The 18937-nt window shown below is 43.6% G+C and overlaps 1 protein-coding gene across 3 annotated transcripts in view; it reads right to left on the bottom strand.

The window, feature by feature from the left end:
* EML5 (EMAP like 5) overlaps positions 1–18937 on the bottom strand; it is a 112049-nt gene that overhangs the window by 12497 nt on the left and 80615 nt on the right. Inside the window, exons 28-33 of one of the 3 annotated variants that reach the window (XM_060181217.1) lie at positions 13162–13240; positions 10252–10381; positions 9570–9668; positions 4856–4876; positions 2760–2933; positions 1223–1431 (exon numbers count right to left, since the gene is read on the bottom strand). In XM_060181217.1, coding sequence (XP_060037200.1) covers positions 1223–1431; positions 2760–2933; positions 4856–4876; positions 9570–9668; positions 10252–10381; positions 13162–13240 — 712 coding nt within the window. Of the gene's footprint in view, positions 1–1222; positions 1432–2759; positions 2934–4855; positions 4877–9033; positions 9669–10251; positions 10382–10538; positions 10557–13161; positions 13241–16951; positions 17067–18937 lie in introns of those variants that run through there. The other 2 variants (XM_060181216.1, XR_009547245.1) reach the window with 2 other exon arrangements.

The following is an 18937-nucleotide window of genomic DNA, read 5'->3' as shown; positions in this document are numbered from 1 at the left end:
TCCTGAGTTCAATCCCTAGCAGCACATGTACCAGTGTGATATCTGGTTCTTTCTCTCTCCTACTATCTTTCATGAATAAATAGATAAAATATTTAAAAAAAAAAAAAGAGAAAAATACACTGTCTCTCTCTAGTCTTTCTGGAGCGCTTGATAATTTCCGTGTTTAACTTCCTTGCAACCATTCACTACACCCTGGAACCAACCGTCAGTGTTTATGCATTCAGACGACAGTCACCGCATCTGCTACCTAGGGTCGCTGCTCAATTGAGATCTTATCTGCAGTTACAGTGGAAATACTTCCGGGAAGGAAAGTGCTGTTACACTGCTGTTCCTCTCATATCTCCTAGCAAGAGAGGACGTTGAACAAAATCTTAAACTCAGCATAACCTACCTGAGTATGAAATACTAAAACCTTCCCACTGACTACACAGTTGCTTCAAATGTACACATCAAGCATGATCAGGAACAAGCAATGGTTCTGAGCTTCAACTCTCTAATAAGTAGCTTGTTGTGATGGTAGCAAAGGAAATCCCAACCTCATGTGTCCCGTTAATTTAACCACTTCAAAACCACACCCCACCCACTCCCCTTACACACTTCAGTACCAGGAACTGCTAGGAAGACAGGATGTTAGGATCTCAGCGTGACAACTGCAAATTAATGAAGACTGCTGAATGGTAACTTGCTACCATTCTTTTACTTCATTAACTTTCTTTCTTTCTTTCTTTCTTTTTTTTTTTTTAAAGTAGATCTCATCTGAGCTCAAACTAATATTAGTCCCCGTGTCCAATACCCTTTTTTTCCCTTTATACTTACTTATTGAATAGGGAAATAGAGAGGAGAAGGGGAGGCAGAGAGGGAGAGAGAGAGAAAGAGAGACAGAGAGAGAGGAGAGACCTGCAGCCCTGCTTCACCACTTGAGAAGCTTTCTCCTGCAGGTGGGACTGGGGGCTTGAATCCAGGTCCTCATGCATTGTAACAGATGCGCTCAACCACATGCGCCACTACCCCAGCCTCTTAACTTTTTCCTACTCCTACATTTTGAAATAATCAGATTTTGAAAGACAAAATAGTTGCATAACTAGGACACTGTAATAATTAGTGGATTTCTGGGTCACATGAACCATATCAGTGTGGCATCTCTATTCGAAGTCGAGAATTCAATGTAGTGCAATGCACACGATTCAAAGCTATACTACCACAGGTGTTTTAAGGGACATACTGCACCAAAGGCAACAGCCAGCATGGTCTGCATCCGGGCGTCTTCCAGCGTGCTCAGCAGGCCTTTCTTGCTAAGAAGAGCCCTTCCTGCCAGTGTCCAGAACTTCACGTGCTTCACGCCCACAGAGACAAACTGGGAATCTGAGTCTGGTCTGAATTCTGCCACAAAAATACGCTGGTTGTGACCTGCTCTGCTGGCAATTTTGGCACCTGATAAAAAGACATAATGAAATTATTTAGGTCACTGTCGGGGGTATGCTAATTTCAAAGGCTCACAAGTTATTCAAAATGCACAGTTAAGGGACTGGAAGCTTTGCGAGAAGTGGAGCAGGGCTGCAGGTGTCTCTCTTTTTCTGCCCTTTCTATCTTCTCCCTCCCCTCTTGATTTTTCTGTTTCTATCAAATAAATAATAAAAATATTTTTAAAAATATGTAGTTAAGAAATGCATGTAAGGCGAGAGGGCTACATTCCTTAAAACACTACTAGTGGTCCCATGGCACAGAGCTCTGCGTGGAGGCTCTGGAGGCTCAGTGACATTTGTGTCTATGGAGAGCTTGATTATCATCTAAGGGCCATTTCAGATTTTAGAAACCATAACTTTTTCTTTCCCTATTCAGTTCTATCAACTTTTCATACTACGTGCGCAAAGCGTGGCTTTAAGCACATAAATAGTACTGTATGAATCTTCCATTATTACTCAAAATAAAGTGGGTTTCACTTTTAAGATCCTCTACCACCTGTTAAACACTCGATAGCAAAGATACATATAGTTTCCTATTGGAAGGAAAGAGTAGTTATAGTATTTAAGACTCTATATTCATTTAATTTTTGTGAGTTTACACTTTCGCCAGGTTTTTACAAATGGAATACATCTACAGTAACAGCGACTACTTATCTTGATATATATATGTGTTTAATTTATTTAAACTTTATATATATGTGTGTGTATATATATATATATGTGTGTATATATATTTTGCCTTCAGGGTTATTGCTGGGGCTCGGTGCCTGCACCATGAACCCACTGCTCCTGGAGGCCACTTCCCCCCCTTTTGTTGTTGTAGCCTTGTTGTGGTTATTATTGTTATTGTTGATCTTGTTCGTTGTTGGATAGGACAGAGAGAAATCAAGAAAGGAGGGGAAGACAGAGGGGGAGAGAAAGACACCTGCAGACCTGCTTCACCGCCAGTGAAACGACTCCCCTGCAGGTGGGGAGCTGGGGGCTCGAACCAGCGTCCTTACACCGGTCCTTGTGCTTTGCGCCACATGCACTTAACCTGCTGCGCTACCGCCTGACCCTCTCTTTATTTATATATTTTAATTTTTTTCCCAGAGCACTGTTCAGCTCTTGGCTTATGGTGGTGCTGGGGACTGAAGCTGGGACCCTTGGTGCCTTAGGCATGAAAATCTTTTTGCAGAACAAATATGTTATTTTCCCAGCTCCCAACATCAACTATATAATTTGTGTTGTGTGTGACTGTAGTTTCAGCCCCCAAGGTAAGGTAAATATGAAACACAGACTCCCGAAGGACCCTACCTTCCTGCCATCTCCAGATGGTGACAGTGTGCTCTGGGTCTAGACCCACAGACAGCAGGAGTCTCCCAGTGGCACTGAAGCTGACTGAGCACACGCCCTTGGAGTGGTAGCATCTCAGCACAGACAGAGTCTGCTTGGTGATCGCATCCCAGATGTGGATACATGGAGCGGTAGCTGAGAAAAGATGAAACTCTAAGTTGCAAATCGAGGATGGCAATTGTTCCCACTTCTTTTTATCTTTTTTTTTTTTATTTATCGCATAGAGACAGAGAAAAATTGAGAGGAACAGGGAGACAGAGAGGAAGACAGACAGAGAGACACCTGCAGTGCTGCTTCACCACTCATGAAGCTCCCCCTGTAGGTGGAGAACGGGGAGCTTGAACTTGGTCCTTGCGTGTTATAATATGTGTGCTCAACCAGGTGTGCCACCCACCTGGCCCTGCAACTGTTTCCACTTCTAAACTTCATCTCTGAAACATGGGGAAAATGTAATTGACTTTGTTCTTAACTTTAGAAATAGCTTAAAACTAAGACTATGTCTTGGAGAGAAAAAAGAAGGGAAAAGAAAGTCAATGACACAGAAGACCTGAGGCCCAGTAAAAATTGCATTCTTGAGAAAGTAGCATTTAGATAAGCAAATCAGACAGTCACAACTTGAGACAACTTCCCGAAATAATTTACGTTAAAAGATACATGATAGATCTTTATATAATCATGTGGAGAAATTATATAATTACATAATAATTAAATACCAGGGTGCACTCCATATATGGAGAGATTAAAAAATCAGACACAAGTTGAGAAAGGCAATAGCTACTGAAGAGATGGCAAAAGAAAATTTCAGGGGCCAGCTGGTGGTGCACCCGGTTAAGCACACACATTACAGCGCTCAAGGAACCAGGTTCAAGCCCCTGGTTCCTACCTGCAGGGGGAAAGCTTCACGAGTGGTGAAATAGGGCTGCAGGTGTCTATCTTTCTCCCTATCTCCCCCTCCCCTCTCAATTTCTCTCTGTCTCTATCAGTCTGTCTGTGGGTGTGCATCTGTGGGTGTCTGTCTGTGGTGTTGATGTGTCTGTGGTTGTCTGTCCAGGGGTGTCTGTCTGTGGGTGTGTGTCTGTCTGTGGGTATCTGTCTGTGGGTGTGCGTCTATTGTGTGTCCGTGGTTGTCTGTTCAGGGGTGTCTGTCCGTGGGTGTGTGTCTGTCCATGAGTGTTGTGTGTCTGTAGGTGTGTGTGTATCTGTTCTTTTATGAGAGAGACAGCAGAACACCACTTTGCTTAGGATCGCCTCCAAATTCAATATGCCACAAAGCACAGAGAGTTCCAGTAAGCATCTGAACATCCAGTAGTCTTGAGAACATTAAATCACTTTGAGGTCAGAAAAAAATACACAGAAAAAAATCCAGAGAGATGGTCTGGAGCTGAGATGAAGAGTTTATGTCTTTAAGCATCCGGCGAGGATGGAGCTGTGGATGCAGTCAGACTGTGTTTGCCTCAATGATAGTATTTTAAAGATTAAAATAACTGAAAATTCTCAAGGCCTTTCTTTCTTTCCTTTCTTTCTTTCTCTCTCTCTCTCTCTTTTTCTCTCTTTCTTTCTCTCTCTTTCTTTTTGCCTCCAGGATTATCGCACAACAGAAGGTAGGGGGAGACAGAGGGGGAGGGAGACAGAGAGACACCTGCAGCCCTGCTTCACTAATTGCAAAGCTTTCCCCCTGCAGGTGGGGACTGGGGGCTCGAACCTGGGCCCTTGTTCATGGTAACATGTGTGCTCAATCAGGTGCGCCTCTACCTGGCCCCACTAGATTACATTTTCACTCCAAACTCCATTCTTACCAGCTGTGTGATACTGACAAGTCAAGGCCTCCCACCAAGAGTGTTTGCGGGTGATTCTAAATAAATTACTCACATAGGCTTACAGCAGTGCTGGACACACAAAAACATCAAGAATATTACTCATTGACAGCTGTGACTGTTTCAGACTGAATTCAGTATCACGATATTTGCATTATTCATTTAAGAGAGGCTCAAGTATCTTATTACAATAGCAACCTGGACAGGCAGTGCTAAGCAGAGAAAGTGATTCGTGCGTCTTACCTGACATGTCTGACGAGTCCCCTATAACAGAAAGTCAGCAGGTAAAACGATTATCCACAGGTAACATGAGTTAAGTTTGGAACGGCTCAGTTATAAAAAATGACTCTGAAGTAATTTCAATAATGGTGTTATATGCAAAATTATGGAATTAAAAGGAGTCAGCGGTGACTGCAGGCCCTCATGTAATTCAGACATGTATTTACAGCATTTGAATGTGACCTCTAAATCTTTGAACACAAGTTTTGTATTTCACATGGGACATACATTTTTGAATAGCAATTAAAATAATATCAAAGGGTTTGAATTGGTGATACTCAGGCTCCCCAAATGCCCTGTTACCAGATCTAATGTATCATGACTGTGTGTGGAAGAGTATATCTGAGGGTTCTGACAGAAACAGTGGTAAAAGTTCCCTTAACCTCAAGCATGCAAAAGTTCTTAATTTAATTTAATTGCCTTCAGGGTTATTGCTGGGCTCGGTGCCTGCACTGTGAATGCACTGCTCCTGGAGGCCATTTTTCTCCCTTTTGTTGCCCTTGTTGTTTATTGTCGTTATGCTGTAATTGTTGTTGGATAGGACAGAGAGAAATGGAGAGAGGACGGGAAGACAAAGGGGGAGAGAAAGACAGACACCTGCAGACCTGCTTCACCACTTGTAAAGCGACCCCCCTGCAGCTGAGGAGCCGGGGACTCGAACCGGGATCCTTGCATGGGTTCTTAAGCTTCGTGACATTTGCGCTTAACCCGCTGCATTACTGCCCAGCCCCCAATGAAAAAGTTCTTAATGTAGGCTACCAATGAACTCTTTTTAGTTTTATTAATTAAACATCTTCTCTAGGGATAATGACTTTCAGGACAGGAGCATACGTGTATTCATCCCACCTGCTCATCCAATTCCATAATCACCGCCCAACCCACTCCCCCCCCCCCCAAAGGAAACAGATTCAGAGAGGGTTTCAAGCAGGCACAGGTTTAGAACCAGCTGCCGGAGAGCCCTGGGGCTTTAGACACCCAGGCAAATTCCTCTGTTGAAAACAATCCTATTCCTGCAGTCAGAAGACGTCCCAACTGGGCTTTGGGAAAGAGAAGAATTCAGTGAGATGCATGGGTGCCAGTTGCTTCAAAATACTGAGAAATAATGTCATAGGAATAGGTGACTGTTCTGTGTGTCCCAGAAACAAGGGCCAGTGAGTTGTCATTAAAAAGTGACAGACTTCTGTTCAGTGTGGAGAAGCACTTTATAACAGAGCTTCCTAATACTTCGTGAATGGCTAAGTAGGGATGGAATCAACTTTAATCAGAGATGTTCTGAGAAGAGATTCAAGCATCTCATGACAAACCAGATACAATCAGACCTTTGTTCTGAGATTCCAAGAGTCTAATCAAGAAAAAAAAAAATGTAACTGGATAAACTAAACTGGATAAACTAAACTAGGTAAACTAAACTTGGTGAACTAAACTGGATAAACTAAACTGGGTAAACTAAAAAGTAAACTGGATAAAAATTCCCATCGTTTTGTGACATATACCATTTTTAACAAAGAGAACTGAAAACACTGTAGACATATATATATATGTATTTTAAAAATATTTTTATTTATCTATTTTCTCTTTTATTGCCCTTGTTTTTTATTATTGCTGTAGTTATTATTGTTGTGGTTATTGATGTCGTTGTTGTTGGATAGAACAGAGAGAAATGGAGAGAGGAGGGGAAGACAGAGGGGGAGAGAAAGACAGACACCTGCAGACCTGCTTCACCGCCTGTGAAGTGACTCCGCTGCAGGTGGGGAGCCAGGGGCTCGAACTGGGATCCTTATGCCGGCCCTTGCACTTTGTGCCACATGCGTTTAACCCGCTGCGCTACTGCCCGACTCCCCCTTGACATTTATATTTTGTGGGTATTAAACAGGCTTGCAAGCAAATTATTGGTTCAGTTCTTTTTTTTTTTTGGCTCAGGGAAAAAAATCTATCCTTCTTCACTCTTGGCTCCCCTGTTGAATCTACCTATCAACTAACCATCAGTAAAATTTTTTTATTTGGGGGAGAAAACACAGGAGGGAAAGTAAGAGGTCAAGTTTATAGTCTACAAGTCACCTCTGCACTGCCTGGACTTTGACTTGGAAGGAGAGTGATGGGGAGATAATCAGTCATCGCGCAATGAACAGAACAAGGAATGTTTCACTGACTTGTGACCACGACTGTTTTTTTTTTTTTTTTTGCTTGGGCTCTGCACCGGAGTGACTGCACTACTACCACTCGAATCTTCTTTTCGTTTTAATTTCAGATAGAGACAGAGGAAGGAGCAAAGGCCTGTTCTGTTGGTCACAGTGCCTTCCTGCTGTCGGTGACTCCCTTGTGGTACAGGGGCTTGAAGCCTGGGCCCTGTGCAGTGTGAAGTGTAGGTCTAGCTGGTGAGCTATCTTCCAGCCCAACCATCATGTCTGTAGAATTAAAATGTTCTGGGAGTCGGGCGGTAGCACAGCGGGTTAAGTGCAGGTGGCGCAAAGCCCAAAGACAGGCATAAGGATCCGGGTTTGAGCCCCCGGCTCCCCACCTGCAGGGGAGTCGCTTCATAGGTGGTGAAGCAGGTCTGCCGGTGTCTGTCTTTCTCTCCCCCTCTCTGTCTCCCCCTCCTCTCTCCATTTCTCTCTGTCCTATCCAACAATGATGACATCAATAATAACAACAACAATAACTACAACAACAATGAAAAACAAGGGCAACAAAAGAGAATATTATATATATATATATATAAAATAAAATAAATTAAAAAATAATTTAAATGTTCTATTGGGGGGGTGCTGATAATGAGCAAAGTTAAAAATGAAAGAGGCATATCTTCTGGAATTCTAGTAAGTGTACTACGCCCTTGTAATATACCTGTAAGAACCAAGAAATTCAGAGTGAAAGTTCTTAACTGACTGATTTGCACTTGTATGAAAATGAAAATATTAAAAGCACATGTCACTTATTCTTTTTTAAAAAGGCACTGGGAGGGCCAGGTGGTGGTGCGCCCAATTAGGTGCACATAGTACTAAGTGCAAGGACCCGGGCTGGAGCCCCGGCTCCCCACCTGCAGGGGAGGAAACCTCACAAGCGGTGAAGCGGTAAAGCAGGCTACAGGTGTCTGTCTCTCTCCCTCACTATCTCCCCTTCCTCTCTCCATTTCTCTCTGTTCCTATCCAATAAAATGGAAAAAATGGCCGCCAGGAGCACTCGATTTGCAGTGCTGTCACTGAGCCCATTGATAACCCTAGGGAAAAAAAAAACCACCAGGAGCCGGGCGGTAGCGCAGCGGGTTAAGCGCAGGTGGTGCAAAGCGCAAGAACCAGAGTAAGGATCCCAGTTCAAGCCCCCAGCTCCCCACCTGCAGGGGAGTCTCTTCACAAGCAGTGAAGCAGGTCTGCAGGTGTCTGTCTGTCTTTCCCTCCCCCTCTCTGTCTTCCCCTCCTCTCTCCATTTCTCTCTGTCCTATCCAACAATGAGGACATCAATAACAACAACAATAATGACTACAACAGTAAAACAACAAGGGCAACAAAAGGGAATGAATAAAAATAATAATAATAAATAATAAAAATTGAAAAAAAAAAAAACCCACCTGGAAAGCTAGATTTGCAATGAAGGCCCATGAAACCCAACGACCTCAATGATCTCAGTCATGCTGACGAGTTATGCTAAGCTGTGTGTGCAGCAGGCCGACCTGAGCAGGCCTACAGCACATGCTCTGCAGCCTCCACTGACATTCCCTGTAGATCTGCTCTCATGAACTCATTTTGATCATGGCACTAGGACCTTAGTTTAGGATTTATATAAAAGTAAAGGATGATAGTAAAACACACAATTAAAAAAAAAAGGTAGATTAGTAAATGCCCAGGAAAAAAAGCAGAAGGGATTGACCAGCATGGGAACAGACTTGGCTTCTTTCACTCCCTTCCTCCCCTCTCCTTCCCTCTTCCCTCCTTCCCTTTCCTTTCCTTTCCTTTCCTTTCCTTTCCTTTCCTTTCCTTTCCTTTCCTTTCCTTTCCTTTCCTTCCCTTCCCTTCCCTTCCCTTCCCTTCCCTTCCCTTCCCTTCCCTTCCCTTCCCTTCCCTTCCCTTTCCTTTCCTTTCCTTTCCTTTCCTTTCCTTTCCTTTCCTTTCCTTTCCTTTCCTTCTTTTCCCTTCCCTCATTCTTCCTTCCTTCCTTTCTCCCCCCCTTTTTTTTTATATAGACAGAGAAGTTGAGAGAGAGGGGGAGATAGAGCAGAGAGAAAAAGAGACACCCGCGACTCTGTCTCACCACTTCTGAGCCTCCCCCCTGCAGGTGGGGAGCAGAGGCTTGAACACAGGTCCTTACGCACTGTGATGCGTGTGCTTAGCCCAGGCTTCTCTGGCTCCCTTCTAGTTTTACCCCTGCTGGAGCAAATTCACCTTACTGGTCACTTTGCTTCAAATTTGCCGTTTCTGCTCTATACGATGTTAAGCTAAACCTCTTTGATCAAACATTTATGCTAAGGGATTGACTCCAACTATCGCAACCATCATAAAATAAATTCATTCTTTATTCTGAACTGTCTGAACCAGTTCAGATGACCAAAGTGAGAGGAAGCTCACTGGATGTCAGTGATAAGCTAAGAATGATACACAAAATATATTCTTCATTCCTCCCCCCAGGACACAGAAAATTTCTATATACTTTACAATTGCTTCTCTTTTAAAATACAGAAACATACCTACTTGGCCAGTCGCCACCACGTTGCTAAACCTGGGGTGCTGGTTGACAGTGAGGCACAGGATGTCATCACTGTGCTCCTGATAAAAACTCTGCGTCCCTATAAACAAGAATTTGAGAATGAGGCTGAATATCTTGACAGACATAGTAGCCAAGTATACTTACCCGGGGTACCGGATACCGTGTGGCCTAATTTCCTACCCACTACATACTGTAAGTCATGTGTGCATATTATTATAAAGATGTACAAATAAGTCACAGCTCTTTTGACATTGCTAGGACTTCTCTGCTCCAGGATAACATTTTCAGACGGGAGAGAGAGAGGGAGAGAGAAACAGAGAAGGAAAAACATATGGGGATGCAGGTGCTGGCACACCTGGCTAAGTGCACATGTTACACTGAGCAAGGACCCAGGTTCAAGCCCCAGTCCCCACCTGCAGGGGGAAAGCTTTGTGAGTAGTGCAGCAGGGCTGCAGGGGTCTCTCTGTCTCTGTCCCACTCTATCTCCCCCTCTCCTCTCAATTTCTCTCTGTCCTATCAGAAAAACGGCCTCCAGGAGCAGTGGATTTGTAGTACTGGCACCAACCCCCGCCCCCAGCGACAGCTGTGGTGGCAATAAAAAAACAAAAGGATGTTGAGATGCAAAATAAAAACGTGAGGGAGAGAGAAGTAGGGTTTCCCACCTGTGACGACGTTGTACAGAATGCCGACGGATGCAGCGTGATAAATTATATCGTCGCCATCATTTAAATAGTGAACATTATTCCTACAGTCTCTGCCCCGATAGCCAAACACAAGCTCCAAGACCAGGTCCTGCAGCAACGATCAAACACAATTCCTCAGGTCTTACTTTTCACCAGGACATAATTGTAATCAGTGACAACAGAAGTTGTATTTTTGACATTGTATAAACCTTAAACACAAAGTCAAATCAGAGATACTTCTTCCCAGGTTGTTAGGGCTCCTTCTTTTTGTAACCTGTATAAAGCTGTGAAAAGGGAAGATCGTTACCTTTGATTTAATAATTTTATTCTTACATTTTCCTGTGTTTAACACTGAAATAACTCTCATGTTCAGAGTAGGGATATTTCAATTTATGGTATTCATTAAAATTACATGATTTGGGGCAGGGCGATAGCATAATGGTTATGCAAAGAGACTCTCATGCCTATGTCTTCAAAGACCCAGGTTCAATCCCCTGCACCACCATAAACCAGAGCTGAACAGTGCTCTGGTTAAAAAAAAAAATACATGATTTTCATAACAACTTGGGATAAATTATGTCCACAGGATTTATTTATTTTTTTTCTTCTTTTCAGAGCACTACTCAGCTCTGGCTTATGGTCATGTGTGGGACTGGACCTAGGCCCTTGGAGCCTCAGGCATTAGAATCTGCTTGCATAACCACTATGCCATCTCCTCCACCCCCCCCCCCCCAGGATTTAATTTAAAGACCCAAATAGTATGTTGGCAACAGTGCGCAGAACTAGGCACGCCACCTCTGAGGACTGGTGTTGAAATCTCGGCAGAGGATTCTGTAACTGAGCAAGTGCCCGCTCCCAGCAGCCCTGAGAGGTGGGGTGGGGAAGAAGCATGATAACCACTTGCCCCCAGTTTATGACTTGATTCCAACCTCATGTAGCACAGAATTTTTTAATGCTGTTACTGGGTAAATTATTAAATGCCTGGAAGAAATTTCCCTCTGAAAGGAATCACTATGGAAGCTTTCTTTAGCTGGAAGCAAAGAGAGAAGAGAAGCAGAACCTTCAGTGATAGCTACAATTCTTCTTCTTCTTCTAGCGTTTGCCCTTCTTCCGTAGCCAGTCAACAGCGTCAGGTTGAGCCTGATGTAAAGTTTCGAGACCTCCTTTGAATCTGGAGAGGTGGCAGTCGTTGACTATGTGGGTCATAGTCTGTCTGGAGCCGCAGGGGCAGTTCGGGTCGTCTCTGGCTCCCCAGCGATGGGACATAGCGGCGCACCGGCCATGGCCTGTTCCATAGCGATTGAGGAGGGCCCGATCATAACGTGCTAGGTCAAAGCCGGGTTGACGCTTGCAGGGGTCTGTGATGAGGTGTTTGTTCTTGACCTCAGCTGACTGCCAGCTCTGTTTCCAAGAGACTGGAACAGAGAAGTTCAGTGTAGGCGTAGGGGACCAGATTGGGTGACGAGACGTCAAGCCTTGGACAGGGTGGGCGAAGATATCCGCGTATATTGGCAGGTCCGGTCGAGCGTAGACGTGGGAAATGAACTTAGATGATGCCGCATCCCGACGAATATCTGGCGGGGCGATGTTGCTAAGAACTGGCAGCCATGGAACCGGGGTGGAACGGATGGTTCCAGAAATGATCCTCATGGAGGAATATCATTTGGAATCGACCAAGTGGACATGGGGGCTACGGAACCATCCTGGGACACAGTATTCTGCAGTGGAATAGCATAATGCCAGAGAGGATGATCATAGTGTGGAAGCGCTCGCGCCCCATGAGGAGCTGGCCAGTCTTGCAATGATGTGATTCCTCGCGCCCACCTTTGCTGCAGTTTTTATGAGATGTTCGTGAAATGACAGAGTGCGATCGAGAGTAACGCCAAGATAGACTGGCTGGGCTTCATGCCGGATTCTCGTATCGCCAAGCTGCACATTAAGCTCACGCGAGGCCGAGGCCGAGGCATGGTATAGATGGAAAACAGATGATACCGTTTTTGCAGTGCTAGGGATTAGTCGCCATTTTTTACAGTAATCAGATATCAGAGACATGTCTTTCGTGAGTGTTTCCTCGAGGATGTCGAACTTGGATGCCTGAGTTGCACAGCAGATGTCATCAGCGTAGATGAACTTCCTTGAAGAAGTTTCTGGGAGGTCATTGATGTAAATAGCTACAATGAACATGTTGAGTGGGATAGACACTCCTGGGTTGGTAGATGTGTCTGATCTTTAATTTACAAGTCAAACCACGGTTAGATATAATTCACAGACGATTCACAGATATTTGATGTTAGAAGTTCTCTGATGCCCAGCCCCTGCTATTAGCCCATGGGCAGCCATGAAAAGGACCTCAGTTGGGGGAAGAGGATTTTGCAGACACATGACAAGGAGATGAGAAGTGGTAGCCAGGGGTCAACACCTGTATTGTGAACCGTTAACTCCCCTACAAAGTGGGAAAAGTGCTCAAGCTATTTGCAAGTATCCCTTACATAGAAATAATGTATGTTTGCAATATTATTTGGATATTTTTTTTACCATGTTTTGCACATTTATTGAAACTATACAAAAGCTACACACTTTGACCTCTCTTAAAATATCACAAAACCCAGACAATTTCCATGTTATTTTTCTGTCCTTACTTGTTTAGGACACTGTAATAAAGTATTCAAAAGAAACAAAAGAAAAAAGAGTTAAGGGAAACAGCTTATCAAATCAAAGTCAGGTTTGACAGCTAAGTCCATGATTCTTACACACAGATATCATTCAAAACGTCTGAATAAAAATGAATGACAAGATTTGGGTGTTTTACAAGTGGGAAACAGAAATCAACTCTGGCTACATTTTAAACTAGGAACTGACATCAGGGAGGGTTGTTTTTTTTTTCCTCACCTCTATGGGCCTCTTTTTCTTGCCGACATTATTTGTCTGAAGTTTCTCCGGCTGAGGTGGGGCTCTGCTCACCGGGGGCCTGGAAGGGGGAAATGGGAGTGAGGAAAGGCATCTGCCACAGCTGCTCTCCTGAACCTTCTCCGCCTGCCCTGCAGAGAGATGCCTGACACACCTTCTCCACACTGCCTGCACCCCTGCTGCTTCCTCCCTGGAGTGGACCCTCCAGACACTGATAACTTCTAAAGCAGGAAGGTGGAAAGAACAATCAGGACTTTGATTCATTTTTACTTTTTCTTTGGTGTTTATTATTTATAAAATAAAGAATCTAAGAACAGATTGCTTACAAGCAAATATGCAAGAGCTAGTTTCCCATACTCAAAAAGCTTCCGGAAGCGGCACATCACCACCAGAGTCCGCAGCACTGTCTCAAGCTTCTCTCCCGGTGTTCTGCACAGTGCAGGCACTCATTACTTCTGAATTCTCACAACATTTCTGAGAAGTTTCCTCAACTGCTGAACTCACATCTGTAGTCACCTCCTGTTCACTCACCTTTCTTCTCCCTGAGCAACTAAGTATGGGTATGGGATCAGTTAAGGCATTTTCTTTGGGGGGGAATGCGGTGTTATATCTCCCAATTTTTTCCAGCTGTATTGAGGGATGTTGGTTTGCCAGGCTGTATGTTTCAGGGCTGCAATTTCAACTCTTGCTGAAGAGCTAGATTTGTGCACACGGCACTTAGCACACCCCACATACCTCTAAAATACTTGCCGATAAGCCTCCATCAAAGTCTACCGGGGCAATTAGGCAACAGAAAAGAACCAGAGGGATACAGACTGAAAGACAAGTCCAACCATCACTATTGCCGATGACATGATAATATATATACAGAAAATCTTAGAGTTCAGTAGACTCTTGCCTGATGGCTTTAGTAAACAAATATGATACGCATAATGCTGCATGGTTTAATTTTGTAAAGACAATTTAGGTAAAATATATGTTCTTTGAATAACATTGACAACTTGTAAAACGATGCAAGGTGAAGGAATACGGTTCTAGTAAAGCGGCTGTTTCTACAGTGTGAACTGACTGAGACCCTCTTCACTTCAGGGAGACTGATCTCAGCGCGACAATCCCGGTCAACGGTTAGGAGAAGTGAAGAATACCAAATGACAAAGCTCGCTAATGGCAGAGATGAAGGACAACACAAATGCAAAATTAGGCTTCATATGTGTAGCAACGGGAGCAGATTACCTGGAGCCTCTTTCCAGAAGCAGATAAAAAAGAAGAAAAAACGATTAAAACACAAATTTGAACTAAAAACGCCAACAAGAGTCTTCTGTGGTGAGAAATTTAAGACACATGAACAATATTATGTATATCACAAGCTTACTGCTTTTACTGAAGAAGAAAAGGCTCAAGCTATTCTCTCTCTCTCTTTTGCTTTTTTTATTTTTATCATCTTTATTTATTGGGTAGACACAGCCAGAAATAAGGAGGTAAGGGTGTGGTATCGAGGGAGAAAGACAGGGAGACACCTGCGGCACTGCTTCACCACTTGTAAAGCTTTCCCCTCCAGTGAGGACTGGGGGCTCAAACCTGGGTCCTTGTGCACTGTAACGTGTGCTGCCACCCGGCCCCCTCAAGCTATTCTCTTAACAGCAGGGAGTTCAAAAGGACAATGAGAACTCAGCACCTCTATGCCGCAAACATTAAAGCCTGCCATCTTGGCTGTTCCAGAGTGCAATCCACACTCTGACAAAACACTGAAGCAATCTGTTCTTAAAAGCAGGGTCTAGGGGGCTGGGTGGTAGCGCAGCGGGTTAAGCCCATGATGCAAAGTGCAAGGACCCGCATAAGGATCCTGGTTCGAGCGCCTGGCTCCCCCAACTGCACGGGTGGGGGTTGCTTCATGAGCAGTGAAGCATGTCTGCAGGTGTCTGTCTTTCTCTCCCCATCTGTGTCTTTCCCTCCTCTCTCAATTTCTCTCTGTCCTATCCAACAACAACGGCAACAATAACAACAGTAATAGTAACAACAACGATAAACAAGAAGGGCAACAAAAGGGGAAAAATGGCCGCCAGGAGCAGTGGACTCATAGTGCCTGCATTAGCTGTCATTAAGGAAACCGCCTGAGGATTCTAAGTTCCGTGTCCTCTGACCCAAGGGTTTCCTAGACAGTCCACCCGAACCCGACTGGGCAGGCACAGGCCATGCTGGAGTTCAAATGCTGACAGGAAAGGAGAACGTATCTTTTAAAACCTCTTTAAGAACAGTGACTGAAGCAGAGCTGACGGGATCACAGAAACTGTCACACACATCTCCCCACTGACACCAGCGGGAGTCTCCTTTAGCGCGTGACGGACGCATCACTCAGCTCCACAGAAGTCACCCACCCCAGGACAGCAACTGTATCTCCTCTTTCGTTTCTTATTTTGAAATATAATGAGGCCCTGGGCCAGCAAAATAGCTCACTGGGATAGTTTGCTGCTTTGCTATGTTCCTGACCAGGCTGAGCCTGGTCCCCGCTGTACTGAAGGACACTTTGGTGTGGTCCTCTCTCTCTCTCTCTCTCTCTCTCTCTCAAACAACAACAACAACAAATTTGTAGACTAAAACAAGTAGCAGAGAGAGGCCTCCCCACATTACTTCATTCTGCCCGTCCTTCTAGACCACTGTCAACTATCCAAGTTCCTTTAAAACACAGCCCAGTAGTGAGTAACTTACTCTACATCTGAATGTTTTGTTTCTTTAAAAATAGCAAAAGAGTGTTGTGGGCCTTTGCAGGGGGAGTTCCATAACAGTCCAGGACCCATCATCTTTGCACATGTACTTCCTGTTTTGAAAAGATAAAGGATTCCTGTTTTCTGCCAGGTGAACCCAGATGTACTCAATACTTGAGTCTTCGTATAGTCTGGTCTCAACTCTACTTTTAAAAAATCAGTACCCCCCCCCCCCGACATTTTTCTTTTCTCCTTCCTTCCCTCCCTCCCTCCCTCCTTCCCTTCATCCCTTCCTTTCCTTCTTCCATTCTTTTTTTGCCTCCAGAGTAATCGCTGGGGCTTGGTGCCTGCACTCTGAATACTCAGTTCTTGGTAGCCATTTCCTTGCCCCCATTTTATTGGATAGGACAGAGAGAAATTGAGAGTAGAAGGGGAGATAAGAGAAGGAGAGAGAAAGATTGTGAGGCATTCCCCTGCGGGTGGGGAGCAGCGGGTCTGAATCTGGTCCTTGTGCTTAGTACTCTGTGTGCTTAACCCAGTGCACCACCACTCGGCTCCCCCCTCCCAACATTTTTCTGACACCATTTTTAAGCTTCTGAAATATCTAGTCTTCTGTAAAGATGTTTTCATCTCACTAAAGGAAACTATAAAAGGACACCAGAGTCCTTTCTTGCACATTTTATTAAACATACAAATATCATCACTCCCCCGTACTGGTGTTTTTTTATTACCCATGTGTTAAATAAAGCTAATAGGTTGATAAACAATTCTTCACTGGTATGTGGTTAAGGGTCTGTTCCTATGAGCCTCTGAAACAAAGGGAAACCAGAAGTCTAGACTACAGGAGTTCAGGGAACCCCACTGTAAGACTGCATTATCATAATCAGACTCCTCATCAGGACAGCCACCCCGGCACATAAAAATGTAGCACTTTTTCACTTTCTAGCTATTCTCTTTACAAATGTAAGTCATTGTTTTTACAAAGGAAAACCCAACACTTAAAAACACTATATAGATCAAAACAAAGAGTAAATTTTGGAATAAAATATTTTCTTTATTGAGATACTTACCTTACTACCCCCTGCCTTCAAAAGGAGCAGTAGAAAAAAGGGAAGAAAACATCCATGAAAACTGATGGTGAATACATATATTTTAATAAACAGCGGAAAGGCAATGAATCAGCGACTGTTAAGAAAAAACAGAAATGTCTACACATTACTTTAAATGTCTTCATTTAAGAATATTAAAACAATTAACTGGCAAGTGTAAAAAACCAAAGTTTGTACGGTCTGGGAGGTGTTTCAGCGAAAACACACAGAACTTATCTGTCTGAGGAACAGGGTTTGATACCAGAACCCACATATACAAGAGCAGAAATGTTCATAAAAAACAATGAAAAAAATAAACCCACCAGATTTAATTTAAAAGTATTTACAGATGAAAGACAAACATAAAATTATTAAAGCTACTTGGGGAAAAAAAGACCCCACAAAAGTATCAACCATTATTATCACTAAAAACATTTTCCTTTGAATGTGTAATGATATTTGACAAGTATGTCTTAATATTTGATTAAAAAACTATTCTATGTGAAGTATGAAAACAGTATTTTGTACAGACTAAAGCTGGGAAGACTTTCTCTACTTCTTCTTCTTTGACTATTTCACTATGTGAGAATGATGACATAATTATGCGGCCCATTTGTGACTGCTCTTTTAGTGTTTTACTGTTTAGGCAGCTTAGTATGCAGCCCTGCTAGCTCATTCCAGAAACCAAGGAGAGCTTACGGTTGAATTGTCCACAAGCTGGTACCAGAGACCACAGGAACAAGAGCCGAGGAGGCCCCTGTCTGAAGGAGGAAAAAACAGGAACTACAAACCGACAGCAGGACCTCCAGGGGAGTCGATGGGTTTGTATAGGAAGATAGACTTGTCTGAGGAGGAAGGAGAGAGGCCCAGGGTTCAAGACTCTCCACCATAAAGGCTGGTTACCAAATGATGAAAGCAGGGGACATTAACATAAGGAGAGGGCAGGACATTAAATGTGCTGATGAATAGATAGGCAGAGCTTGCACTTAAGAATGTTATTCATAGGTACAACTGCTTATAACAATAAAGTTAATTCTCTCTCTCTCTCTCTCTCTGTCTCCTGAGAACTCAGTGACACTGTGATTAGCTGGAACGTCCCGGATGGGCGGGCCATCCTTCCCTGGAGTGAGAACAGCAGCTGTGCTGCCGAGTGCAGGTCAGAACTGGTCAGTGTTAAACCTGTCTGTGTGTGCAAGCTCCAAGCCTCCGTCAATGATTTCTTTTGAATTAATTTTTGTTGAGGTAGTACTGGCTTAGAAGACTGTTCATGCCTATTATTAGCTTTATCGTCGTGGGGAGAAGAGAAACTGTACTAATGTGATTTGTCTCCTGTATCTCGCTCAGCACCGTTGCGCTCAGAACTTCCCTCAGGGACTACCCATTCACTCGAGCTCGACACAAATTTGTCCAAGGTGAATAAGCTGCCTTCCAGTGTTAACTTTTCCTCATCCGTGACTTTTACTCTAACTATGAAGTTTACCTCATCACGGTGTTCCGCAGAGGTGCCCACTGCTATTTCCTGCTAAGTCTGCTCTAGCCATTATTTAACACCTTTTCACAAATATTAGTCATGAGCTGACCATACGCCTCTTTATTTTTTTCCATTTTCCCCTCATGATTTTAAACACATTAGGTTCATAATTTCTCTGTTGAGGCTCTGCATGTGACCTTATTTTTGATTTACTGATTTCAAATAAAGACCATTAATTCTCATTAGAGAACAATGTATAAGTATCCAAAAATGTGAAAGGCGTGTGGGCAGAAAGGGCTTTGCATCACATCTCTGCTCATGGGCATCCTAAAAAGTTTAGTATTAAACTCAATTTTTAGTTTCTCCATCTTATATTATTTATATTTAACAAATAAGGCTACTTATTTATTTACTTACTTTTCCCTTTTGTTGCCCTTGCTGTTTATCGTTATTGTTGTTGTTATTGCTGTCACTGTTGTTGGACAGAACAGAGAGAA

The sequence above is a fragment of the Erinaceus europaeus genome, chromosome 22 (assembly GCF_950295315.1).
Source record: "Erinaceus europaeus chromosome 22, mEriEur2.1, whole genome shotgun sequence".
NCBI lineage: Eukaryota > Metazoa > Chordata > Mammalia > Eulipotyphla > Erinaceidae > Erinaceus > Erinaceus europaeus.
The sequence above is the reverse complement of the archived record's forward strand: the minus strand, read 5'-3'. Positions and strand labels throughout refer to the sequence as shown.